Consider the following 27166-nt stretch of genomic DNA (forward strand, 5'->3'; position numbering starts at 1 on the left):
TCGCCACGCCCCCGCTGGCACTCGCCACGCCCCCGCTGGCACTCGCCACGCCCCCGCTGGCACTCGCCACGCCCCCGCTGGCACTCGCCACGCTCCCGCTGGCACTCGCCACGCTCCCGCTGGCACTCGCCACGCTCCCGCTGGCACTCGCCACGCTCCCGCTGGCACTCGCCACGCTCCCGCTGGCACTCGCCACGCTCCCGCTGGCACTCGCCACGCTCCCGCTGGCACTCGCCACGCTCCCGCTGGTACTCACCACACCCCCGCGCAGGAAGAAGTTGTACTCGTCCATGTGGAGTTTGCCAGCCACCTCCAGGATCTTAATGCACACCTGGAAACTGAATAGCAACTTGTGCCTCTCAAAGAGCCCTCGGCACGTGTACCTGGAACCAAAGGGAGGCAGGGATGGTCAATCAAACCTCACACAACTGCAAACTGCTCACTACTCCGAAATATCACTGCAGCTGCTTTACGGTGAGTGACTATAAGAAGGAACAGTTACAGCAACTTGTATCATTATGGTACTCCACACACGCAGGGACACATCTCTGAGGAGGAAGGAAGGGATAGGGTGTGTGCAGAATGCGGGGGAAGGAAGGGCCACCAAAGGCATGGTCCAATGGGAGGTTTTTCAAAACAGGGAGGGGGCTGGCAAGGTGGAGAGAATTGGCTAAAGTGTTCTGGAGGGCAGGAGTGACTGAAGGAGCGGCTGCCAACGACATTCAGAGAGCGGAGAGGTGTGGAGAGAGAGCGAGAGAGAGCGAGGGAGAGCGAGGGAGAGCGAGGGAGAGCGAGAGAGAGCGAGAGAGAGGGAGAGAGAGGGAGAGAGAGGGAGAGAGAGCGAGGGAGAGCGAGGGAGAGCGAGAGAGAGAGAGCGAGAGAGAGCGAGGGCGAGCGAGGGAGAGCGAGAGAGAGCGAGAGAGAGCGAGAGAGCGAGGGAGAGCGAGAGAGCGCGAGAGCGAGGGAGAGCGAGGGGGAGCGAGGGGGAGCGAGGGAGAGCGAGGGAGAGCGAGGGAGAGCGAGGGAGAGCGAGGGAGCGAGGGAGAGCGAGGGAGCGAGAGAGAGCGAGGGAGCGAGGGAGAGCGAGAGAGAGAGCGAGGGAGAGCGAGGGAGAGCGAGAGAGCGAGGGAGCGAGGGAGCGAGGGAGAGCGAGAGAGAGCGAGGGAGAGCGAGGGAGAGCGAGGGAGAGAGCGAGGGAGAGCGAGGGAGAGAGCGAGGGAGAGCGAGAGAGAGCGAGGGAGAGCGAGAGAGCGAGGGAGAGGGAGCGAGGGGTGCGGAGAGACCCAGTGTTACAGGAGGGGAGGGAGTGAGGGGTGCGGAGAGACCCAGTGTTACAGGAGGGGAGGGAGTGAGGGGTGCGGAGAGACCCAGTGTTATTTTGCCCAGGTCAACCTTTGTCAAAGTCCTTCGATTCCCTGAAAACTTCAATCAGGCCACCATGAAGTCTCCATTTTTCCCAACGAAAATAAGCCCAACATTTTTTAACCTGCCCTCACAACTCAGATTCCTCAGGTGGGGAATAATCTTGCTTGCTCACCTCTCATACCCTGCCAAGGTCAACAATCTCTCCCAGCAATTTAAATCAGATCCATTGGCCAGGAAATTGGATCGCGCTTGAACCAATCGGCCAGTGGCAGGGCCATGGGCAATTGGTCTCATTAGTACAGAACCAATGGGCTGCGGGTTCCAGTCACATTCAGTTGCGTACTCCCCTGGCCATGGGAAACAGGTAAGTCCGGGGGGGGGGGGTCAGAGAGCAGTGGAGGCAGTAGCCCGCCATTGTAGTGTGCAGTTAGGAAGGGCACTCCTGCTTCTCCTGGCTCCACATTCAGGTACTTACCATTTTGTCGGCAGCCTCCAACGGTCCCTTTAAAGACCATTGATTTCGGCTGCTGCGCGCGTGAGAAAACTGACCACATTGCCATTGATCGCAAACAGTTTTCGGAAAGGGGGCTAAGACAGGGGTTGAGCCCCCTATTTGCATAGGCAGTGAGCCTAATGCCAATTTCCAGCAGTTGCCATGGACGACTACAAGGTGCCCTTAACCAATATGGCACCTGGCCTAATGGAACTAGAGTGGCAGGAGATGTGCTAGGCCCATCCTATTCTAACATAACGTGATTGCACTGTTTGTCCCTGGGGTTGGGGGCGGGGGCCCCGAAACCTCATTATACGGGTGGTACACTGGCCGTTTACCTGTACACAGCGTAGGTGTGGTACTCGTTGAGATTGATGATGCGCTCATGCAGCTTGGGGGTGCGCTTGCTCTTCTCGATGCTCAGGTTGAAGAGGTCAATGTAGGCGTCCAGCGCAAACTGGTACATGGGGTCAATCTTGCCCATGTCATTCAGCACAAAGAAGAGAATGGAAGCCCGCTCGGCACATGAGCGGTACCCCTGAGATCAAACACACACGAAATTACTCAAAACTGCTTTCCCCGCGTAAACCACTGTTATTGGTGGTCTGCCCAATTCTCCCCTGCCTTACCTGGAAGTGCTGACTCTTGTTGCGATACGGTTCCACATTCACCCACTGCCCTCCGGTACCTCAACACCAAGTGGCCATTAGCCTTAGAATAAAACATTGGGCAGTACAGCTCCTGCCCTTATAATACACAGCATATCATGAGACTTACTGTGAGCAAGGCCATGACAGATCGGCACGTCATTAAAAAAAAAAGTGCCTCTAGAAAAGCAATATATATTCCAAGTACGAATGGAACATAGGAACAGGAGGGGGCCCCAGAAGTGTTTGTTGGGACAGTGTAGAGGGAGTGAGGAGCAGAGGGATATTTACATAGGAAAAGGAGTTGGCCATTCAGCCCCTCGAGCCTATTCTGCCATTCAGTTAGATCAAGGCTGATCTGTATCTTAACTCCATTTACCCGCCTTGGTTCCGTAACCCTTAATCCCCTTACCCAACAAAAATCTATCAATCTCAGTTTTGAAAGCTCCAATTAACCCCCAGCCTCAACAGCTTTTTGGGGGAGAGAGTTCCAGATTTCCACTCCCCTTTGTGTGAGGAAGAGCTTCCTGACATCACCCCTGAACGGCCTGGCTCTAATTTTAAGGTTTTGCCCCCTTGTTCTGGACTCTCCCACCAGAGGAAATAGTTTTTTTATTTGTTCATGGGATGTGGGCGTCGCTGGCGAGGCCGGCATTTATTGTCCATCCTTAATTGCCCTCGAGAAGGTGGTGGTGAGCCGCCTTCTTGACGGTTCTCCCACAATGTTGTTAGGAAGTGTGTTCCAGGATTTTGACCCAATGACGATGAAGGAACGGCGATATATTTCCAAGTTGGGATGGTGTGTGACTTGGAGGGGAACGTGCAGGTGGTGTTGTTCCCATGTGCCTGCTGCCCTTGTCCTTCTAGGTGGTAGAGGTCGCGGGTTTGGGAGGTGCTGTCGAAGAAGCCTTGGCGAGTTGCTGCAGTGCATCCTGTGGATGGTACACACTGCAGCCACGGTGCGCCGGTGGTGAAGGGAGTGAATGTTTAGGGTGGGGGATGGGCCGCAAGTTTCTCTCTATCGACCCTATCAAATCCTTTAATCATCTTGAACACCTCGATCAGATCACCCCTTAATCTTCTACACTCGAGGGAATACAAGCCCAGTCTCTGCAACCTGTCCTCGTAATTTAACCCTTTTAACCCCGGTATCATTCTGGTGAATCTGCGCTGCACCCCCTCCAAGGCCAATCTATCCTTCCTGAGGTGCGGTGCCCAGAACTGAACGCAGTCTCTCCAGATGGGGTCTAACCAGAGCTTTATGTAACTGTAACATAACTTCCTCCCCTTCGTATTCCAGCCCCCTTGAGGCAAAGGCCAACATTCCATTAGCCTTATAAATTATTTTTTGTACCTGTTCACGAGCTTTTAGTGATTTCTGCACTTGGATCCCTAAATCTCTCTGCTCCTCCACAGTTCCGGGCTTCTCACCATTTAGAAAATACTCTGATCTCTTTCTTAGGTCCAAAGTGGGTGACCTCACACTTCCCCTCATTGAACTCCATTTGCCAGTTTTTGCCCACAAGTCCCACACAAGCCACAGCTCGCTCAGTGACCTTGCCAAAGATGTGCTGAATTAGGGGCTGTGGGCCTGTTTCCAGTAGGAACTGGATTGAGACTGTCCCATACTCATTTCACGTAGGACCCATAAGGCTGGATTTGAACCAGGCTCCTTGAGGTGAAAGGTCAGTTGATGGACCCATTGCACCAACTTCCCCATAGAATCCACAGCACAGAAGGAGGCCATTCGGCCCATCGTGCCAGCTCTTTGAAAGAGCTATCCAACTTAGTCCCACACCCCAGCTTCTTCCCCATAAACCTGCAAATTAGTCCTCTTCAAGTAATTGTGTACAAAGTTATGAGAGGCCTAGATAGAGTGGATAGGAAGGACCTATTTCCCTTAGCGGAGAGGTCAATAACCAGGGGGCAGAGATTTAAAGTGATTGGTAGAAGGATTAGAGGGGAGCTGAGGAGAAATGTTTTCACCCAGAGGGTGGTGGGGGTCTGGAACTCACTGCCTGAAAGGGTGGGAGAGGCAGAAACCCTCACTGCATTTAAAGAGTACTTGGATGTGCACTTGAAGTGCCATAACCTACAGGGCTACGGACCAAGTGCTGCAGAGTGGGATTAGGCTGGATGGCTCTTCTTTGGTCGGCACAGACACGATGGGCCGAACAGCCTCCTTCTGTGCCGTAACTTTCTATGATTCAACATGCGCGTTTGCCTTTTGAAAGTTCCTGTAGAATCTAATTCCATGCCCAAAGAATGTTTAAAGTTAATCTTTCCCCGTTAGGTGCCGCTCGCCCTATTGACGGTGCACTAACCTCTCGAGCGGTGTCAATCTTGACTTCAGTGGTCTCGCTGTTCTCTATCTGCTCGGCTACCTCTGTGGCAGTTACCTTCGACGTCTGCAAGGTGTTAACAAGTTGCACGTCGTCTAATAGGGAGCCTGTCGCCTCATTCAGCAATCTGGAGGAGGCGAGCCAGCGGTGAATTAACAATTAATGGTACATTAAATCCAGCAATTCTACAGCGTGTTTCCCAACTCCACTTCAGAACCAGACCATACTCCCAACTCCAGCTTTCAGGATTGTTCATGTTTTTTTCTCCACTCCTCCTTCGAAGGCTGAATTTAGACAAGTCACTGTTGGCAAGATGTTTGACTGGGAGAGGCATCACCCCCGAGCTCCACCCTCCGCCAGCATCACACACACACTCTGCGGTGGGATTGACTGGACAGCAACTGGGAGAGTGAGCCTCTTGCTCCTTTCTTTCTCCCTATTTAGCCCAAAGACTCATCACAGATCTTGCTACAGTGACTGATGTTATACAACAATAAATTAAACCAGAGTAGCATCAGCCACTCCACATTACCACACACTCCCGCTCCTCCCAAGTGCTGGATGTCCATCTCTTCAGGGCACCAATGACACAAAGACTCCACTGCAGCCTTTGTTCAGCTTTGAACAGCGACAAAAACTACGTGCATTTATAGAGCACCTTTAATGTAGTAAAACTTCCCCGAGGGGCTTCACAGGAGCGATTATCAGACAAAATCTCCGAGCCACATAAGGAGATATTAGGACAGGTGACCAAAAGTTTGGTCAAAGAGGTAGGTTTTAAGGAGCGTCTTAAAGGAGGAGAGAGAGGCGGAGAGGTTTAGGGAGGGAATTCCAGAGCTTAGGGCCCAGGCAGCTGAAGGCACGGCCGCCAATGGTGGAGCGATGGGAATCGGGGGATGCGCAAGAGGCCAGAATTGGAGGAGCGCAGAGATCTCGGAGGGTTGTAGGGCTGGTGGAGGTTACAGAAATAGGGAGGGGGGCGAGGGCCATGGAGGGATTTGAAAACATGGATGAGAATTTTAAAATTGAGGTGTTCCTGGACTGGGAGCCAATGTAGGTCAGCGAGCACAGGGGATGGTGGGTGAGCGGGACTCGGTGCGAGTTAGGATATGGTCAGCAGAGTTTTGGACTCTCAAGTTTATGGAGGATACAAGGTGGGAGGCCGGCCAGGAGAGCATTAGAATAGTCGAGTCTGGAGGTAACAAAGACACGGATGAGGTGCGATCTGGCCCGGGGATATGTGGCATGTTTGATTGGCTGCATTGAAGCATGGCAGCTACTGCCAGCGTGGTGAATAAGTGAGTGAGTGAGTGAAGGGAGTCCCTGAAACTGACAAAAGAAAACATGCAAGTGGGCAGTGGAGGCAAATCAGGAGGCAGAAAGGTTGAGAAGGTTGATTTTGTTGGGAGCTTTAGCTCCATGAAGACCTCAGCTGGTGACAGCCTGAAGGAAATTATAATCTGTGATGGGATAACATTTTCAGTTTCCCTACATTACAACAGTGACTACACTTCAAAAGTACTCCATTGGCTGTAAAGCCCCTTGCGACGTCCCTGAGGTCGTGAAAGACGCTGTATAAATGCGAGTTCTTTCTTAAAGAAAAGAAAGGTTTGCATTTATATAGCGCTTAGAAATGTCCTCAAATATCTCTAGTGGAGTGAGCTCCTTTGGAGGTGAGTACCACACTGAGACGAATCACCAGTTAATCTGTTTTAGGTGATGTTGTTGAAGGAGGATTGCTGGCCAGGATGTCGGGTGAGGATAGGATTGGGCTCAGGTTTAACGCTGCTCCTCCGTTGAAAAGTCCACGGACACTCATTGAAGAATGGCCGTTTGGGTGAGGTACTGGAAGGTCGCACCCCAGCAAGTGTCAATCACTTCATAACAGTCCTGGCGCCTCTGGATATCGCTCAGCCCTGGAGCTTCAGGCTACCAGGCCGTGTTACCAACAATCAGCTGAACACCTTGACCTATGGCCTTGCTCGGGGTCAGACTTGACCTCTTACCTCAGGATTTCATCCTCCAGTTCTTTTAGTTTCTTCTTGCCGGCCGCGATGTTCATGACCAGCGAGTCCTTTTGTTCCTCCAGCTCGGGGCGTTCCTTCCTCACCACAATGCCCAGCAACTGAGCCTCAAGACCCTACAGCAGAGGTCAGGCATACAAGGGCATCAGAAAACACAGACCCAGGAAAAGCCTTTCAGCCCATCATCCCTATCCCTTCCACCATCCATGGGCAGTGCACCCTGTATGGACAATACGCCTTTCCTTTAATTCCTGAGGGAAAGTTGTGGATAAATATTCCTGATCTCCAGGGCTTTTCACCCATGAAGCCCAGGCAACCCAACGATTTGTGCTTTTATTTCTTACTCACTGGTTTGTCCCATTTGTGTTTCGTGGGCCTGGAGGTTTGGAAAGAGTTTGTACTTTGCACTGTTGCCCCATTCATGGATAAATGGTGAGTCAGAATACCAAGATTGGTTAGAATCAGCAACTGGAGATAGACGTAAACTTTCTATGTTTCCCCAGAGACTCCGTGGTACACATCAACATGGTCCATATACACAAAAAGCCTGGCGATTTCTGCCCAAAGGTAGCACATTCATCCTTCCTCACATCTCCACTCTTCAATCTAGCCTTATGCCCTCCACACAGTCCCTCCAACCCTCCACAGACAGTCCCTCCACAGACAGCGTTCCCTCCAGTTCCCCACAGACAGCGTTTTCTCCAGTTCCCCACAGACAGCGTTCCCTCCAGTTCCCCACAGACAGCGTTCCCTCCAGTTCCCCACAGACAGCGTTCCCTCCAGTTCCCCACAGACAGCGTTCCCTCCAGTTCCCCACAGACAGCGTTCCCTCCAGTTCCCCAGACAGCGTTCCCTCCAGAACCAGCAGTGGGTAATGGGGCAAACAGTAGCTCTGGAATAGCACCCAGGAAAAGACAAGGATACAATTCCTGAACTGACAGTGCAAGTGCTCGCTAACCAAGCTGACAACGCTTGCTTGTTACCTGACCAACAACATTGGACCTCTCTGTGAGGAGGAAGAGAGTGCAGAAGGACTTCTTCTGACAGCTGTCCTAGCCCGGTTATTGTGTGTGGCCTGGGAAGACCCAAACGGGACAAATAAAGCAATTCAAAAGAGAGGTGAAGAGCTCATGAAAGTCATTCAGCCCATCCTTCCAGAAAATGATCCCACAGTCGCCACATCGCAGCATCCGACCGTTTCTTAAACATTTCCAGGGTTTAACCTCCTCTACCTACCCCTGCACTTCACTCTACCTCTACTTTGCCTTCTCTGCCCTGCCCAGAAGTCCATTCACTCTTTGGGTGGTATCAGCCCTGTACCTACCTGGACTTTGACAGCAAAGTTGACGATTGTGGTCTTGGTGGAGATTTCTGGTGCGTAGTGTGGATTGGACAACTTGGTGGTGATGTAAAATCGGAATTGCTGGTTGTACTCGATCTCCTTGTCTCCGAGTTTCATCAGCAGGCGACCAGCTACAGAAGGGAAAGAACATCACTGATCTATTGCAGGAAGCTAGTGTCTCGAGCTTCATTAAAAGGGATGGGAAGCCAGTGTTCCAAACACTGCCTCTGGAGAGGAACACACACATATCACAGCTGTGCTTTTTAGTTTATTAAAAGAAATAATGGACATTCTTATATTGAACATCCTTCCACGTTATTCTACACTTGTTTCGCTCTTTTCACCCTCCAACACCTCACTCAAGTTGCTGTTCTTCACGCAGGAGCCGATACAGTTTTGTGCCAGCAGGCTGTCAGCCCGCTGGGAGGGGCGAATCACAGCCAAATCGACCCTATCCTCACCCCATTTCCCACATGCACCCACTATCCACCAGGAGTTTCTGGATAGCAATCAGGTGAGGGAATCCTTGCTGATTTATCACCCTCCCCGGACCAAGGGAGAATTGCAGCGTCCATCTTCTCCCCCGGTGGAGATCAGCTAAATCAGCACAGACCTGACAATTAAACCTGAGACCTTTGTCTTTACAACTCACTGTGAAAGGCGCCATTTTGACTCAGCTCGCTTAAAGGGAGTCATTTTAATTCAGCTCACCAATTGTGGATTTGAAACCCAGGTGCCAATTTTTTATTTAGCCTTTTAAATGTTACAGATGGGTTTAGTTCACTTAGTGATGAGATTTACAGATGAGTTCAGTCTTCCTGGTGCTGTTGGGATCCCATTCCTACCCCTTTCACCTTGTTAGATTATCCTGCCCTCTGGGTCGTGGCCCTGAGTTTCTCTATAATTTTGACAATGACACTTACCTGTTTTGGTGACAGATTTATTGAGTATAGGGGCGAGCGATGGGTCCAATTCCTCGTGAACATTCTGGAGTAAGACAGGAGATCCGAATTGCACTCCATTTTCCAGCACACGCATGTAATCGGTCATCTGAAAATCGATGACTTTCAGTCCCTGTGGAGAATGCAGAGAGAGAAGGCAAAGAGGCAGTAGGTTAGTTTCAGAGGATTATTTTAGAGGACTCAACGAAATGGGTTTTATTTTAAGCATGTCAGTGCTACGGGACACTTCACTTTCCACCATCCCAAGGTTTCAGCAAGGAGATGTGAAGCTGAGGCTACCCCACACGACAGGAGGGAAAAAATTGGAGAACATTTTTCTTGTTTCCTGTAGTGCTGAAGACTTGTGCTCCGGAACTAGCCGCGCCTCTAGCCAAGCTGTTCCAGTACAGCTACAACACTGGCATCTACCCGACAATGTGGAAAATTGTCCAGGTATGTCCTGTCCACAAAAAGCAGGACAAATCCAATCCAGCCAATTACCGCTCCATCAGCCTACTCTCCAAACATCAGCAAAGTGATGGAAGGTGTCATCGACAGTGCTATCAAGCAGCACTTACTCACCAATAACCTGCTCAGCGATGCTCAGTTTGGGTTCCGCCAGGACCACTCGGCTCCAGGCCTCATTACAGCCTTGATCCAAACATGGACAAAAGAGCTGAATTCCAGAGGTGAGGTGAGAGTGATTGCCCTTGACATCAAGGCAGCACTTGACCGAGTGTGGCACCAAGGAGCCCTAGTAAAATTGAAGTCAATGGGAATCAGGGGAAAATTTTTCCAGTGGCTCGAGTCATACCTAGCACAAAGGAAGATGGTAGTGGCTGTTGGAGGCCAATCATCTCAGCCCCAGGACATTGCTGCAGGAGTTCGGGTCAGGGCAGTGTCCTAGGCCCAACCATCTTCAGCTGCTTCACCAATGACCTTCCTTCCATCATAAGGTCAGAAATGGGGATGTTCGCTGATGATTGCACAGTGTTCAGTTCCATTCGCAACCCCTCAGATAATGAAGCAGTCCGTGCCCGCATGCAGCAAGACCTGGACAACATCCAGGCTTGGGCTAATAAGTGGCAAGTAACATTCACGCCAGACAAGTGCCAGGCAATGACCATCTCAAACAAGAGAGAATCTGACCACCTCCCCTTGACATTCAACGGCATTACCATCGCCGAATCCCCCACCATCAACATCCTGGGGGTCACCACTGACCAGAAACTTAACTGGGCCAGCCACATAAATACTGTGGCTGCAAGAGCAGGTCAGAGGCTGGGTATTCTGCGGCGAGTGACTCACCTCCTGACACCTTTTCCACCATCTACAAGGCACAAGTCAGGAGTGTGATGGAATACTCTCCACTTGCCTGGATGAGTGCAGCTCCAACAACACTCAAGAAGCTCGACACCATCCAGGACAAAGCAGCCCGCTTGATTGGCACCCCATCCACCACCCTAAACATTCACTCCCTTCACCACCGGTGCACAGTGACTGCAGTGTGTACCATCCACAGGATGCACTGCAGCAACTCGCCAAGGCTTCTTCGACAGCACCTCCCAAACCCGCGACCTCTACCACCTAGAAGGACAAGAGCAGTAGGCACATGGGAACAACACCACCCGCACGTTCCCCTCCAAATCACACACCATCCCGACTTGGAAATATATCGCCGTTCCTTCATCGTCGCTGGGTCAAAATCCTGGAACTCCCTTCCTAACAGCACCTTGGGAGAACCTTCACCACACGGACTGCAGTGGTTCAAGAAGGCGGCTCACCACCACCTTCTCAAGGGCAATTAGGGATGGGCAATAAATGCCGGCCTCACCAGCGACGCCCACATCCCATGAACGAATAAAAAAAAATCCAGACTCATCGCACTGACTCGTACCTACACATTGGTTTCCAAGACCCCAAAACTATGGAGCTCCTCTCCTCCCTCGGTCTTCCTTCTCCTGCTACAATCTGCAGGCTTTTCAAACCCAAGCATAGTGTCATCAAAGGACTACTTCCCGCTTTACCTTCTCTTCCCTCCTGCTATTTTCAGGAGGGAAGAGAAGGTAAAAAAACCTGAGTGGTTTTCTCACTGACCCTGCACAGCTGCTCTTGCACACCCCCTAGTGCCAGGTTTCAGATCTGCTCTTGCACGCCTCCTCGTGCCAGGTTTCAGATCTGCTCTTCTACGCCCCCTAGTGTCAGGATTCAGATCTGCTTTTGCACGTTCCCTCGTGACAGGTTTCAGAGCTGCTCATGTGCACTCCCTAGTGATATGTTTCAGATCTGCTCATCCACACTCCTAGTTGTAAACAATTTTACAACACCAAGTTATAGTCCAGCAATTTTATTTGAAATTCACAAGCTTTCGGAGGCTTCCTCCTTCCTCAGGTGAATGTTGTGGCCCACAACATTCACCTGAGGAAGGAGGAAGCCTCCGAAAGCTTGTGAATTTCAAATAAAATTGCTGGACTATAACTTGGTGTTGTAAAATTGTTTACAATTGTCAACCCCAGTCCATCACTGGCATCTCCACATCATGGCCACACTCCTAGTGGCAGATTTCAAAGTTGCTCTTGCACGCTCCCTAGTGACAGGTTTCAGAGTTGCTCTTGCACGCTCCCGAGAGACAGGTTTCAGAGTTGCTCTTGCACGCTCCCTAGTGACAGGTTTCAGAGCTGCTCTTGCACGCTCCCTAGAGACAGGTTTCAGAGTTGCTCTTGCACGCTCCCTAGTGACAGGTTTCAGAGCTGCTCTTGCACGCTCCCTAGTGACAGGTTTCAGAGCTGCTCTTGCACGCTCCCTAGTGACAGGTTTCAGAGTTGCTCTTGCACGCTCCCTAGCGACAGGTTTCAGAGTTGCTCTTGCATGCTCCCTAGTGACAGGTTTCAGAGTTGCTCTTGCACGCTCCCTAGTGACAGGTTTCAGAGCTGCTCTTGCACGCTCCCTAGTGACAGGTTTCAGAGCTGCTCTTGCACGCTCCCTAGTGACAGGTTTCAGAGCTGCTCTTGCACGCTCCCTGGTGGCAGGTTCAAAGGTGCACTAGTATCGCTCGAAGAGCAGGCCGCAGCCACCTTGCTGGCAAAAAGGTATGGGAAGAATATACTTTCCAAGGAGAGAACCTCAGTGTCAAAATTGTTTTGTTTTCTCTCTTTGGCGATTTACTTGGCTATCGTTTAGATTAAAAGCAGAATCCACAAGCCGGCTGGCTGCATTTACACCATTAAATCAACTTCCTTTATCCCAGGGGCACCCAGGGGGTGAAATTCCACATCCCAGTGGATTGTCTGCCTGTTATGCACTCTGCTCAATTTTCCTTTCTGTTAACTTCAACGGAAAGGGAAATCTGATGGATTCTGTAAGGGGACGGCCAATCTGCCAGCGCCCGCCCTAAATACAAGGCCACCCCTCCAGTGCTTTTGTTAGTGGATGGTGGTGCCGCTAAGGGAGCCCGACACAGCACAGTGAATGGAGGGGGCAGGCTCACGGACTCCGGTCTCCTGGTATCTCAGCTGACAGAGTGCAGTGTGAGCCGGTTTAACTGTTCTAACTGTAGTGGGCTCAGTACAGTCCCTGGTTATGACCAGTGGATGGTGCTGCATATTGTCAGTGATGTTCATACTCCCCCCGCACTGCCACGCTGTCACAAACACAGTGTGACTCATCCTCATTTATTCACCGAGATTCCATTAATGGATTTTGTTGCTCAATTCATTACTCCGGGGAAAGAAACGGAACACTTTTAATTTTATTTTTTCCCTTGCTAGCATTAGCAGCATGCATGCCTAGGTATAGTATGCTCAGAATGTGGGAAGTGGTGTTCCACAGGTATTGGTGCTGTTGTTCACCATTTGTATAAATGATTTGGACTCGGGAATCCGAAGTACAATTACAAAACTTGCGAATGACACCAGATTGGGGGGTGTAGTTAATACTGAGGAGGACTGCGGCAAAATACAAGACAACATTAATAAACTTGCAGAATGGGCATGTAATTGGCAAATGAATTTCAGTATAGATCAGTGTGAGGTGCTGCATGTTGGTAGGTGGAATAAGGAGGCCACAAACTGCTTGGATAATAAGAGTCTAAATGGGGTCGAGGAGCAGAGGGATCTGGGGGTACAGATTCACATATCATTAAAAGTAGCAACGCAAGTTAACAAGACCATAAAATATGCAAACCAAGCACTGGGGTTCATTTCTAGAGGGATAGAATTGAAAAGCAGAGAAGTTATGTTAAACTTGTATAGAACCTTGGTTAGACCACACTCGGAGTATTGTGCACAGTTCTGGTCTCCATATTATAAAAAGGATATAGAGGCACTGGAGAAAGTGCAAAAAGATTTTATTTAGCATTTTCAAACCCATGTTAGCGCTCAGTTTTTTGACTTTGCAGCTGCTTGTTTTATATGTGCCTCATACCTTAGAATGCTCCATGTTCTTGATCCACTTCAGTGCCTGACCCTGTGGGTCCACCATCAGAGGCCACCTGGGGGAGGGAGGGACAAGTGAACCTGTGCATTCTCACTCCAGTGAGTACAACTGCTCTCTGATATCACACCCCTTACACTAATAGACTTGGTCAGATTCCACTATCTGGGATAGAATGCACACCGACTGACCGTGGTTAGATGGAGGTGATCTCCCAGTCCACTGAGCTGAACCAAACACTCCCAGGGCAGGTACAGCACGGGTTAGATACAGAGGAAAGCTCCCTCTACACTGTCCCATCAAACACTCCCAGGGCAGGTACAGGGTTAGATACAGAGTAAAGCTCCCTCTACACTGTCCCATCAAACACTCCCAGGGCAGGTACAGCACGGGTTAGATACAGAGTAAAGCTCCCTCTACACTGTCCCATCAAACACTCCCAGGGCAGGTACAGCACGGGTTAGATACAGAGTAAAGCTCCCTCTACACTGTCCCATCAAACACTCCCAGGGCAGGTACAGCACGGGTTAGATACAGAGTAAAGCTCCCTCTACACTGTCCCATCAAACACTCCCAGGGCAGGTACAGCACGGGTTAGATACAGAGTAAAGCTCCCTCTACACTGTCCCATCAAACACTCCCAGGGCAGGTACAGCACGGGTTAGATACAGAGTAAAGCTCCCTCTACACTGTCCCATCAAACACCCCCAGGGCAGGTACAGCACGGGTTAGATACAGAGTAAAGCTCCCTCTACACTGTCCCATCAAACACTCCCAGGGCAGGTACAGCACGGGTTAGATACAGAGTAAAGCTCCCTCTACACTGTCCCATCAAACACTCCCAGGGCAGGTACAGTACGGGTTAGATACAGAGTAAAGCTCCCTCTACACTGTCCCATCAAACACTCCCAGGGCAGGTACAGCACGGGTTAGATACAGAGTAAAGCTCCCTCTACACTGTCCCATCAAACACTCCCAGGGTCAGGTACAGGGTTAGATACAGAGTAAAGCTCCCTCTACACTGTCCCATCAAACACTCCCAGGGTCCGGTACAGGGTTAGATACAGAGTAAAGCTCCCTCTACACTGTCCCATCAAACACTCCCAGGGTCAGGTACAGGGTTAGATACAGAGTAAAGCTCCCTCTACACTGTCCCATCAAACACTCCCAGGGTCCGGTACAGCACGGGTTAGATACAGAGTAAAGCTCCCTCTACACTGTCCCATCAAACACTCCCAGGGTCAGGTACAGGGTTAGATACAGAGTAAAGCTCCCTCTACACTGTCCCATCAAACACTCCCAGGGTCCGGTACAGGGTTAGATACAGAGTAAAGCTCCCTCTACACTGTCCCATCAAACACTCACAGGGCAGGTACAGCACGGGTTAGATACAGAGTAAAGCTCCCTCTACACTGTCCCATCAAACACTCCCAGGGCAGGCACAGCACGGGTTAGATACAGAGTAAAGCTCCCTCTACACTGTCCCATCAAACACTCCCAGGGCAGGTACAGCACGGGTTAGATACAGAGTAAAGCTCCCTCTACACTGTCCCATCAAACACTCCCAGGGCAGGTACAGCACGGGTTAGATGCAGAGTAAAGCTCCCTCTACACTGTCCCATCAAACACTCCCAGGGCAGGTACAGTACGGGTTAGATACAGAGTAAAGCTCCCTCTACACTGTCCCATCAAACACTCCCAGGGCAGGTACAGGGTTAGATACAGAGTAAAGCTCCCTCTACACTGTCCCATCAAACACTCCCAGGGCAGGTACAGTACGGGTTAGATACAGAGTAAAGCTCCCTCTACACTGTCCCATCAAACACTCCCAGGGCAGGTACAGTACGGGTTAGATACAGAGTAAAGCTCCCTCTACACTGTCCCATCAAACACTCCCAGGGTCAGGTACAGGGTTAGATACAGAGTAAAGCTCCCTCTACACTGTCCCATCAAACACTCCCAGGGTCCGGTACAGGGTTAGATACAGAGTAAAGCTCCCTCTACACTGTCCCATCAAACACTCCCAGGGTCAGGTACAGGGTTAGATACAGAGTAAAGCTCCCTCTACACTGTCCCATCAAACACTCCCAGGGTCCGGTACAGGGTTAGATACAGAGTAAAGCTCCCTCTACACTGTCCCATCAAACACTCCCAGGGCAGGTACAGCACGGGTTAGATACAGAGTAAAGCTCCCTCTACACTGTCCCATCAAACACTCCCAGGGTCAGGTACAGGGTTAGATACAGAGTAAAGCTCCCTCTACACTGTCCCATCAAACACTCCCAGGGTCCGGTACAGGGTTAGATACAGAGTAAAGCTCCCTCTACACTGTCCCATCAAACACTCCCAGGGCAGGTACAGCACGGGTTAGATACAGAGTAAAGCTCCCTCTACACTGTCCCATCAAACACTCCCAGGGCAGGCACAGCACGGGTTAGATACAGAGTAAAGCTCCCTCTACACTGTCCCATCAAACACTCCCAGGGCAGGTACAGCACGGGTTAGATACAGAGTAAAGCTCCCTCTACACTGTCCCATCAAACACTCCCAGGGCAGGTACAGCACGGGTTAGATGCAGAGTAAAGCTCCCTCTACACTGTCCCATCAAACACTCCCAGGGCAGGTACAGTACGGGTTAGATACAGAGTAAAGCTCCCTCTACACTGTCCCATCAAACACGCCCAGGGCAGGTACAGTACGGGTTAGATACAGAGTAAAGCTCCCTCTACACTGTCCCATCAAACACTCCCAGGGCAGGCACAGCACGGGTTAGATACAGAGTAAAGCTCCCTCTACACTGTCCCATCAAACACTCCCAGGGCAGGTACAGCACGGGTTAGATACAGAGTAAAGCTCCCTCTACACTGTCCCATCAAACACTCCCAGGGCAGGTACAGCACGGGTTAGATGCAGAGTAAAGCTCCCTCTACACTGTCCCATCAAACACTCCCAGGGCAGGTACAGGGTTAGATACAGAGTAAAGCTCCCTCTACACTGTCCCATCAAACACTCCCGGGGCAGGTACAGCACGGGTTATATACAGAGTAAAGCTCCCTCTACACTGTCCCATCAAACACTCCCAGGGCAGGTACAGGGTTAGATACAGAGTAAAGCTCCCTCTACACTGTCCCATCAAACACTCCCGGGGCAGGTACAGCACGGGTTAGATACAGAGTAAAGCTCCCTCTACACTGTCCCATCAAACACTCCCAGGGCAGGTACAGCACAGGTTAGATACAGAGTAAAGCTCCCTCTGCACTGTCCCATCAAACACTCCCAGGGCAGGTAAAGCACGGGTTAGATACAGAGTAAAGCTCCCTCTACACTGTCCCATCAAACACTCCCAGGGCAGGTACAGGGTTAGATACAGAGTAAAGCTCCCTCTACACTGTCCCATCAAACACTCCCAGGGCAGGTACAGCACGGATTAGATACAAAGTAAAGCTCCCTCCACACTGTCCCATCAAACACTCCCAGGGCAGGTACAGGGTTAGATACAGAGTAAAGCTCCGTCTACACTGTCCCATCAAACACGCCCAGGGCAGGTACAGCACGGGTTAGATACAGAGTAAAGCTCTCTTTTTATTCGTCCATTCTAGCATCTCAGGTAAGATGCAGCACAGGTTACATGCATGGTGAAACGCCCCTTCTAATGCCTCAATCATGTGTCCCAATCCCATGAATCTCTCCTGCAGCACCCCAGATGACATTTTCCACAACAGCCATCCTTGCACCTTCTCCAACAATACCAATTAGCGGCTGAATACCCGCCAGAAACTGAGCGACGTGAGGTAGTCACGGAAACCACTTTCACCTGGAAACCTTACAGCCAGCATCAGTCTGGGCTGGATTTGCCCCACCTCTAGAGGTGAACGCCCACTGTGTCACACAGGCCCCATGGTCGTGCTTTTGTTGACACTAGTTCTGTCAGCAACTCCTGGAATGGCTTAGACTGGGATTGCACGTCTAGCTGTGTGTACATGAAGGTAGAATGCACAAAGAGCTCTCAATGGCCTAGGTTGACTGATTATTAATTTCAATCCATTTTCTAAGTGTCCAGTTAGTCTACCTCACATCTATTCCACAACTTCTGAGCTCGAGGAGGAATCAGCTGTTCTGTGGGGGTGGGAAGAAAGGGGAAGCCAGAATTTGGATCAGTCGGACCCGTAGGATAAACTGAGGACCTCATTAGGAATCTCCAGCGATGCAGTTCCATTACTGCATCGCCACAGCTCCAGGCGGCATTTAACAATGTCTGAGGACACATCCAACCATGAATATTTTAACGCAGGCAGATCCCAATTTCCCTCGGTTACCCTGTGCCGTTAGTGCCACATTAGTCTCTGCTCCCGACTCCCACCGGTGCATCTCTCCAGCTTACCGGTTTCCTCTGGTCACGATGACTCCGTTTTCTGTGGAGAAGGCGTCCGTTGGTAGCCCCTGGATATTCCAGTCTCGCACCGTGGTTGGGTTTGAGAGGAAGTTTGCAAACGTGAATTCAGGAGAGTAGGGAACTGCCCGCATGTTGATCTGTGGGCACATTGTTTTGAAGAGTGTGACCGCGGCACAATGAGCAACATCCAGGAACTTGTACACAAACTCCATTATAGCGACACTGCTGGCTTGGTAACGCCATGCTTGGGTTATAAAAGTGCAGACGGAGGAAGGGAAGGCTGAGGGAGGTGAGGAGTTCCACATTTTTGAGATCATGAAAAAGGATGAGTTAGAGCAAGAGATGATGTGAGGAGTCTGGATTTCAACACGATAAGCATGAGGGAGGAGGGAGAGTGTGGAGGGAGGAGCACTTGGAGCTTGGAAGGAGCAAGGGAGGAAAGTTCAGAGCATAAGAGAATCGATAAAATACTAAACGGGAGACACTTCCAAATGAATGAAAATGCTCATGTTTTCCCTTCTTTCTTGCCAGGGCTTCCCCTGTGTGACCAACTGAGATCAGGAACCATGGAATGGTGGGAATCTCAAAGGGAGCACATATAAGCCACAATACGTAAATACACACTGGCAGCATCACCAACCTGTGTCAAAGGCTTGTCCCAATGACCCCGAGTTACCGGTCAATGACCCGATGACCCCGAGATACCGGTCAATGACCCGATGACCCCCCCAGAGATACCGGTCAATGACCCGATGACCCCGAGATACCGGTCAATGGCTTGATGACCCCGAGATACCGGTCAATGACCCAATGACCCCGAGATACCGATCAATGATCCAGAGATACCGGTCAATGACCCGATGACCCAGAGATACCGGTCAATGACCCGATGACCCAGAGATACCGATCAATGACCCGATGACCCAGAGATACCGGTTAATGACCTGATGCCCCCCCAGAGATCCCGGTCAATGACCTGATGACCCAGAGATACTGGTCAATAACCAGATGATCCCCCCAGAGATACCGGTCAATGACCCGATGACCCAGAGATACCAGTCAATGACCCGATGACCCAGAGATACCGATCAATGACCCGATGACCTCGAGATACCGGTTAATGACCTGATGACCCCCCAGAGATACCGGTCAATGACCCGATGACCCAGAGATACTGGTCAATAACCAGATGATCCCCCCCAGAGATAGCGGTCAATGATCCGATGACCCCGAGATACCGGTCAATGAGCTAATGACCCAGAGATACTGGTTGGATTTTGCAACAGAGGAGATGCTGGCCCGCAGTTAAAATGAAGTAGAAAAGTTGATATCTGGCACTCACCTCCTTCATCCAGATATCGGCAACAATCTCATCTCGGTAATTGGATAGAAAAGGGCCCATGTACGAGAGGAAAGCCGAGGCTAGCAGGCAGTCTCCGACCAGATAGCCCATGTCCGATTCCAGACCCTAGTACAAAACAGAGCAAAAGCTGAGCATGCAAAGGTTAACAACGTTGTTAAAACAACACTCAGAGGAATTTTGATACTGAAATGTTCAGTACGTAGCACTCCACGGGTTCCATATTGATAGATTTTCTCACGACTGACTGCAGTCGAGTTACTCCCTCGTTGCGATCACAAGTTCCTCAACTCCCAGTCCACAAACCATGGACGGTACAAGTCGGGAGTCCAGCGGCATTCCAAGGGATTGCCAGCTGCCCTCAGGTAAAACGCTGAAAAGATTTGCTTCTATTGCCTTTTGGGTTTTGGCTACTTAAACCATTTCAAAGTGCTTCTAATGGCTGTAGAACGTTCTGAACTCTGAAAAGGCTTCTGGCAACGCACTTCTTTCCATCATGGCAGCCCTGCTAGCAATTCAACTGTCACTAGAGGAAGAGGAGTGGGCGGCTCAGAAGGAAGCAGCACGCAGAGCAGCTGCTGCTGCAGGGAAAGCAAATAGAAGTAGTGCTCGCAGGAATCCTGACCATTCCAATAGATATTATAGGCCCGGAACAACATACCTGCTGTTCTCCGAGGGGCAGTCCATCAGGAGGCTGTGCTTCTCCAGGGAGGCTGCCACAGAGTCGTGTCACCTCCTGCAACAAGGCCTGCGATCAACAGGCACAGCACGGCCTGTTACAATCAAGCTCATTGCAGCCCTCATCTTCTTTGCCTTCAACTCCTTCCCAGCTGCCACAGGTGCTATCAGTAACAATCAGTCAATCTGCAGCCTGTGCTTGTATTAATCAGGTGACCGATGCCATGTCCGCTAAAGCAAACACTTTCATCACGTTGCCCATGCATGTTTGGAAGCTGTGGGATAGGGCTCTGGGGGTTTGCTCAGATAGGATGTTTCCTCCCTGTCCCCCCCTTGGCCTCCAACAACCACTACCATCTTCCTTTGTGCTAGGTATGACTCCAGCCACTGGAGAGTTTGCCCCCTGCTTCCCAATATCGTCAATTTTACTAGGGTTCCCCAACAAGTCCAGGGCATCATTGACTGCAGCAACATCACCCTGCAGGCTCCTTCAGACAAACCCAGTGCCTTCTTCAATCACAAGGGCTCCCACTCCATTAATGTGCAACTGGTATGTGGCGACTATGCAGGTCTGTGCCCTCTATCCTGGCAGCTGCCACCATGCTCCCAATCGACGAGCTGTTCTATATGGAGCGCGATTAGTGCTGGCATCTCACCGGTTTTGTTACGACGATTTTGTCTGCAGGTGGAGCAGGTGCCTCGCCCATTGCCTGCCCGATTACACAATTCATGTAAATCGACCTCAGTGACTCGAGCCGATCAGGTCCTCGTGTCACACACCCTCTAATACCTCGCACAAGTGCCCATTCTTCGGGACTGAGCCTAGGCGGTGAGCGCCAGCAAGCTACAATTACAGAGAGGGCATCAAAGCCGAGCCAGGTCCTGTCCTCACTCGACGCCTGCACATATGCAGGAGTTACAGGCTAGTGACTAGGAGCAGCAACCCTGGCTGACTTAGTTCCTTACTCAGCCCAGGAGTGCTGGAACCAATTGTAGTGTCCCCACTGCAGTCTCAGCTGAGACCGACTGACTCCGCTCGCACCAGAGAGGGAACCCGAGACCCTTCTGATCGTATGGTTCAGTGCCACACCGTTTGCCACCCGAATTGTCAATGGCAGCCCTCTGCTCCTTTTAGTTTTGAACGGGTTCCTGGTGAGTTTTAATGTTCTTTGTAAACTGACAGTAAAATTCTGCAATAAGTGGCTAACCGGAAACCCTCAGCCAAGTCCTTGTTATCTCCAAATTTGACTTTTCCATTGCTCTCTAGCCGGCCTCCCCAACTTCATTCTACTAAACTCGCACTAAACTCTGCCCCTCGCATCCAATCCCATTCCCCGCTCACCTGGTCCTCATCGACCTCACCCCCCAATGCACTAAATTCAAAATCTTTGTCCTCGTTTACAGCTCTCTCCAGAGCCTTGCTCCCTCCCTCTGAAGCCACTTCTGGCCCTACATGTCCTCTGGTCTTCCCATTGCCCCCTGCCTCCATCTCCCCATTAGCCATCTTGGCCCCTCACTCTGGAACCTCTCTGCCCTGCTACTTCTCTCCCACCTTGAAAGGCTTCCTTAAACCCATCCCTTCCAACCCAACTCTTCCCCTATTGCTGCTCCCCATCTGTTTTCACCTCTGTGAAGCACCTTGGGATATTTCCTACCTTAAACTCACTATAAATGCAAGTTGATGTTGACCTGGGGAGGAGATGCACAATGCCTCAGTTGGGAATGATATGCCACTGAGGGCATCAAGGAGAAAGTATGTTTCGAAATGGCGGGGGGCGGGGAAGGAGGATAAGGAAGGAGCGGGAATATGGAAGGAGAGAGTCAGAAGGTGGTTGAGTCCAGTTGGATGTTTTGCACAGTCACTGTGCGCTGCCCCTCACCTCCACAGTCTCTTCCCAGCGTCCCTTCTCTGCAGCTAAACCAGACAACAGCTTAGCAGCACGATCCAGTTTGGTCTCCATCTCCTCCGACCTTTTGCGCAGTTCCTCCTTTTGAGCCAGTTTTTCATCGTATTGTTTCTTCAACATTTCCAGCTTCTCAGCCACCTGGTAAAACAAGGGAAAAGCACGTTGAAGGTAACCGTCGCGGTCTAGCATGGTGCTTTCTAAGATATCCAGGTGTAGCAGTCATGTGCATTTTACAATTTACCATATTCAAACCAAAGGCACATGACCAGAAGTGACGACTGAAACCCATCTTCCCAGTCCCAAAGTTCACAAAGTACAGAACCATTCTCTATATCTCTCACACACCTCACTCCCTTTTTCTGCCAAATATCTTTCCAGCTCCCTTTTGAATTTGCCTCCACCACCTCCACTGCCCCTCACACTCTGTGTTAAATCTAATCTGTCTGCTCATTTTCCCTTGGAGTCAGTCCCTTGTTGTACAGTTCTGGATTAGGGTTGGGTTTATCTTGAAACAGCAGGTTTTTTTGGAACCTGCTCTCTGAAGTGCCCCTAGTGCTGTTGGTACGCGATACTGATCAGGGATGGAGTGCCTGGACTGTGGCTGAGGGGGGTGAGGAGGAGCAGGATTAGCGTGACAAACGTTCAGCTCACTCGCAGCTCCCTTTGCTTTTCTTTAGTCTCCATTTTTTAAAGATACTTCTTAGCATCAGGTCAAGGCCCTTAGTCCAACGAGCCTGTCTCTTTCTCGGAGATTAATCTTACCTTCTCACCTCCTTACCATAAAACTCAATCCCTTTCCAGAAATCTCTAGAGCCAATCCACACTGCCCCCCTTCAAATGACCTTCACTGGTAATTTATTCCACTACTCTATCGCTCTTTGGATGAAAAAGTTTCCTCCGTCTTCCCTTCTTTGTCAGAACTTCCCAATTTTTAACCTGCATCCCTTGATACCAGAGTGAAAAATTTGCCTGGTTCAACTTTGATAATGAACCCTTCATAATCTTGAATACTTCAATTAGATCACCGTGAAGCCTCCTTTTGCTCCACAAGGCTCGGGTACTTATTAAGGCAGGCAAGCTGTCCCTGGACTTCACCTGTTACCGTCCCTGGACCTCAGCCCCTCACCGTCCCTGGACCTCAGCCCCTCTCCGTCCCTGGACCTCAGCCCCTCTCCGTCCCTGGACCTCAGCCCCTCTCCGTCCCTGGACCTCAGCCCCTCTCCGTCCCTGGACCTCAGCCCCTCTCCGTCCCTGGACCTCAGCCCCTCTCCGTCCCTGGACCTCAGCCCCTCTCCGTCCCTGGACCTCAGCCCCTCACCGTCCCTGGACCTCAGCCCCTCACCGTCCCTGGACCTCAGCCCCTCACCGTCCCTGGACCTCAGCCCCTCACCGTCCCTGGACCTCAGCCCCTCACCGTCCCTGGACCTCAGCCCCTCACCGTCCCTGGACCTCAGCCCCTCACCGTCCCTGGACCTCAGCCCCTCACCGTCCCTGGACCTCAGCCCCTCACCGTCCCTGGACCTCAGCCCCTCACCGTCCCTGGACCTCAGCCCCTCTCCGTCCCTGGACCTCAGCCCCTCTCCGTCCCTGGACCTCAGCCCCTCTCCGTCCCTGGACCTCAGCCCCTCTCCGTCCCTGGACCTCAGCCCCTCTCCGTCCCTGGACCTCAGCCCCTCTCCGTCCCTGGACCTCAGCCCCTCTCCGTCCCTGGACCTCAGCCCCTCTCCGTCCCTGGACCTCAGCCCCTCTCCGTCCCTGGACCTCAGCCCCTCTCCGTCCCTGGACCTCAGCCCCTCTCCGTCCCTGGACCTCAGCCCCTCTCCGTCCCTGGACCTCAGCCCCTCTCCGTCCCTGGACCTCAGCCCCTCTCCGTCCCTGGACCTCAGCCCCTCTCCGTCCCTGGACCTCAGCCCCTCTCCGTCCCTGGACCTCAGCCCCTCTCCGTCCCTGGACCTCAGCCCCTCTCCGTCCCTGGACTTCAGCCCCTCTCCGTCCCTGGACCTCAGCCCCTCTCCGTCCCTGGACCTCAGCCTCTCTCCGTCCCTGGACCTCAGCCTGTTGGGGAGGTGCACGGGTGTCCTAGTGCGACTTGCCATGACAATCCTCTCCACCCTCATTGTGGTGGAACACCCGACCACCATTCACCAGCGCCGCTAAGGCTGATACTGAAAACCCACCCTGCGAGTAATTTGGAGTTGTGAAGAATATCACAAGGAATTGGGGTTGTTCACAATTACGAGGAGTTTTGATAGAGTAAACAGTGAGAATCTTTTTCCACTGGCAGGAGGGTCGGTAACCAGAGGACACAGATTTAAGGTAATTGGCAAAAGAACCAGGTGAGAGATGAGGAGAAATTCTTTTTTACGCAGCGAGTTGTTCTGATCTGGAATGCGCTGCCTGAAAGGGCGGTGGAAGCAGATTCAATAATAACTTTCAAAAGGGAATTGGATAAATAATTGAATAGGAAAAATTTGCAGGTCTATGGGGAAAGAGCAGGGCAAGTGGGGGGGGGGGCAGGGAAGTGGGACTAATTGGGTAGCTCTTTCAAAGACCCGTCACAGGTACGATGGGCCGAATGGCTTCCTGTGCTGTAAGATTCTATGATCGCATTGACAGGTGACACAATGACATTGTAATGTGAATCACATGACTCAACATTCACTAATTCCTGTCATAACGTATGTGTCCACGAATGTCAAGGGAGGCCGGGATCAGGCTTGGCTGAGATGCTTTCCACGGTCGAATAGACTCTCAATATCACTGCCTGAAGTGGGCCAATATCTGTGGAACCGTGCTGCGGTGTGTGCCAGCAACAAGAATCTGGAGGAAAAAACCCACAGTATTTTGGTGAAAGGATGCACAGCATGATTGAAAAGGTGGTAAAAATTCAAGAAAATAAATTGAAAAGGGAATTGCCAACTCCTGGCCTTTGAAGGAGGGTATGAATTCAAGGGGCTTTCTCTTGCTTCTACCTCACCGTAAATGGGAAACGGGGGATTAATAAAGCAGCCACAGACTATTAAGACAAGGCAGTACGGACCTCTCTCAACTTGGCCTGTGCGTCAGCTAATGATGCCTGCTTCTCTGCCAGCTGTGCCAGGGCCGCATTCAGGCGGGCTCGCTTGGGTTCAACCACACGGTACAGTCTGCCGTACAGCTGTGGGTAAAGAGACAGAGTTACACAAAGAATTCACCACAGATGCAGTTAACGCCTGTAGAATTGGTGTGAAAGGGCTTTTGTCGCCTGTTCCCCACGTCCACTCCACTCGAGTGATAAATCCTTAGACTCCCATTCACAGAGCCCAGTGGCTCGAGTGGTAAATCCTTAGACTCCCATTCACAGAGTCCAGCAGCTCAAGTGGTAAACCCTTAGACTCCCATTCACAGAGCCCAGTAGCTCGAGTGGTGAAGGTTTAGACTCCCATTCACAGAGCCCAGTAGCTCTGGTGGTAAACCCTTAGACTCCCATTCACAGAGCCCAGTAGCTCTGGTGGTAAACCCTTAGACTCCCATTCACAGAGCCCAGTAGCTCGAGTGGTGAAGGTTTAGATTCCCATTCACAAAGCCCAGTAGCTCGAGTGGTAAATCCTTAGACTCCCATTCACAGAGCCCAGTAGCTCTGGTGGTAAAGGTTTAGATTCCCATTCACAGAGCCCAGTAGCCCTGGTGGTAAAGGTTTAGACTCCCATTCACAGAGCCCAGTAGCTCGAGTGGTAAATCCTTAGATTCCCATTCACAGAGCCCAGTAGCTCTGGTGGTAAGTCCTTAGATTCCCATTCACAGAGCCCAGTAGCTCTGGTGGCAAATCCTTAGACTCCCATTCACAGAGCCCAGTAGCTCTGGTGGTAAAGGTTTAGATTCCCATTCTCAGAACCAACGTTTAAATTCATATCTTCATTGACATACAAACAGGAACATCCAATCATATTTAATTTAAAATGCATTTTATTTTATCTACTAGGCTTCATAATTCATTAGAAATTTGATTAATAGATAGAGGGATAGAGAGAAAGAGAGATTGAGAGATTGAGAGAGAGAGGCAGAGAAACAAAGAGTCAGAAAAAGAGAGAGCTTGATAGAAAGAAAGAAAACGATAGAGAGAAAGAACAAGAGATAGAAAGATAAGTAAATAGAGAAAGAGAAAAGGGTGAAAGAAAGAGAGATGTGGATAATTGTAAATACTTGCCTCCATGGCAAGGACCCACATGGAAAGGGATTTGGCCGCAACAGACACACGCCCGACAATTTCTGGCTGGAAGTCTGGCTGTGCGCAGTACGTTCCAATCTTCTTCAGCACTTTGTCTGAAATGTTATCTTTGTCGAAATTAATCAGCTGCTTAATGAAGGTTCCCTCACCTAAAAAATGACACGACTGTCACCACATCATAATCCAATAGGGATCTGTCAGTGTGTTTATACCCAATGGGGATCTGTCAGTGTTTACACCCAATGGAGATCTGTCAATGTGATTACACCCAATGGAGATCTGTCAGTGTGATTACACCCAATGGGGATCTGTCAGTGTGATTACACCCAATGGGGATCTGTCAGTGTTTACACCCAATGGGGATCTGTCAATGTGATTACACCCAATGGGGATCTGTCAGTGTTTACACCCAATGGGGATCTGTCAATGTGATTACACCCAATGGGGATCTGTCAATGTGATTACACCCAATGGGGATCTGTCAGTGTGATTACACCCAATGGGGATTTGTCAGTGTGTTTACACCCAATGGGGATCTGTCAATGTGATTACACCCAATGGGGATCTGTCAGTGTTTACACCCAATGGGGATCTGTCAATGTGATTACACCCAATGGGGATCTGTCAATGTGATTACACCCAATGGGGATCTGTCAGTGTGATTACACCCAATGGGGATCTGTCAGTGTTTACACCCAATGGGGATCTGTCAATGTGATTACACCCAATGGGGATCTGTCAGTGTGATTACAAGGACTGAGTATACAGCGCTGTGTTTACACAAGGACTATTGGCACTGCGCTTACAGGGGAGGGCACCCATCACTGATCTGACATAGAATAAGCTGACAATGACCCTGCTGGCTTTTTTATTGATACATAGGGGAAAAAAATAATTAATTCAACCCTTTTACACATTTTTTTTTGCTAACCAGATGTCAAAAACACGTGTACACCACAAAACAACGACCAATCAACCCGGCAGCCGAACTGTCTCACATACCATCTCCTTCCACCCATTCAACCAGTCAACAACA

At 50.7% G+C, this 27166-nt stretch overlaps 1 protein-coding gene across 1 annotated transcript in view; it reads right to left on the bottom strand.

Annotated features, from left to right (window-relative positions):
• Positions 1–27166, bottom strand: part of dnah2 (dynein, axonemal, heavy chain 2) — a 174476-nt gene that overhangs the window by 24014 nt on the left and 123296 nt on the right. The window contains exons 63-74 of the mRNA XM_067972290.1: positions 26110–26279; positions 24964–25080; positions 21897–22061; positions 19321–19446; positions 17967–18115; positions 13577–13643; positions 9137–9287; positions 8196–8344; positions 6854–6987; positions 4830–4974; positions 2197–2396; positions 257–383 (exon numbers count right to left, since the gene is read on the bottom strand). Coding sequence (XP_067828391.1) covers positions 257–383; positions 2197–2396; positions 4830–4974; positions 6854–6987; positions 8196–8344; positions 9137–9287; positions 13577–13643; positions 17967–18115; positions 19321–19446; positions 21897–22061; positions 24964–25080; positions 26110–26279 — 1700 coding nt within the window. The remainder of the gene's footprint in view (positions 1–256; positions 384–2196; positions 2397–4829; positions 4975–6853; positions 6988–8195; positions 8345–9136; positions 9288–13576; positions 13644–17966; positions 18116–19320; positions 19447–21896; positions 22062–24963; positions 25081–26109; positions 26280–27166) is intronic.

The sequence above is a fragment of the Heptranchias perlo genome, chromosome 35 (genome assembly GCF_035084215.1).
Source record: "Heptranchias perlo isolate sHepPer1 chromosome 35, sHepPer1.hap1, whole genome shotgun sequence".
Taxonomy (NCBI): domain Eukaryota; kingdom Metazoa; phylum Chordata; class Chondrichthyes; order Hexanchiformes; family Hexanchidae; genus Heptranchias; species Heptranchias perlo.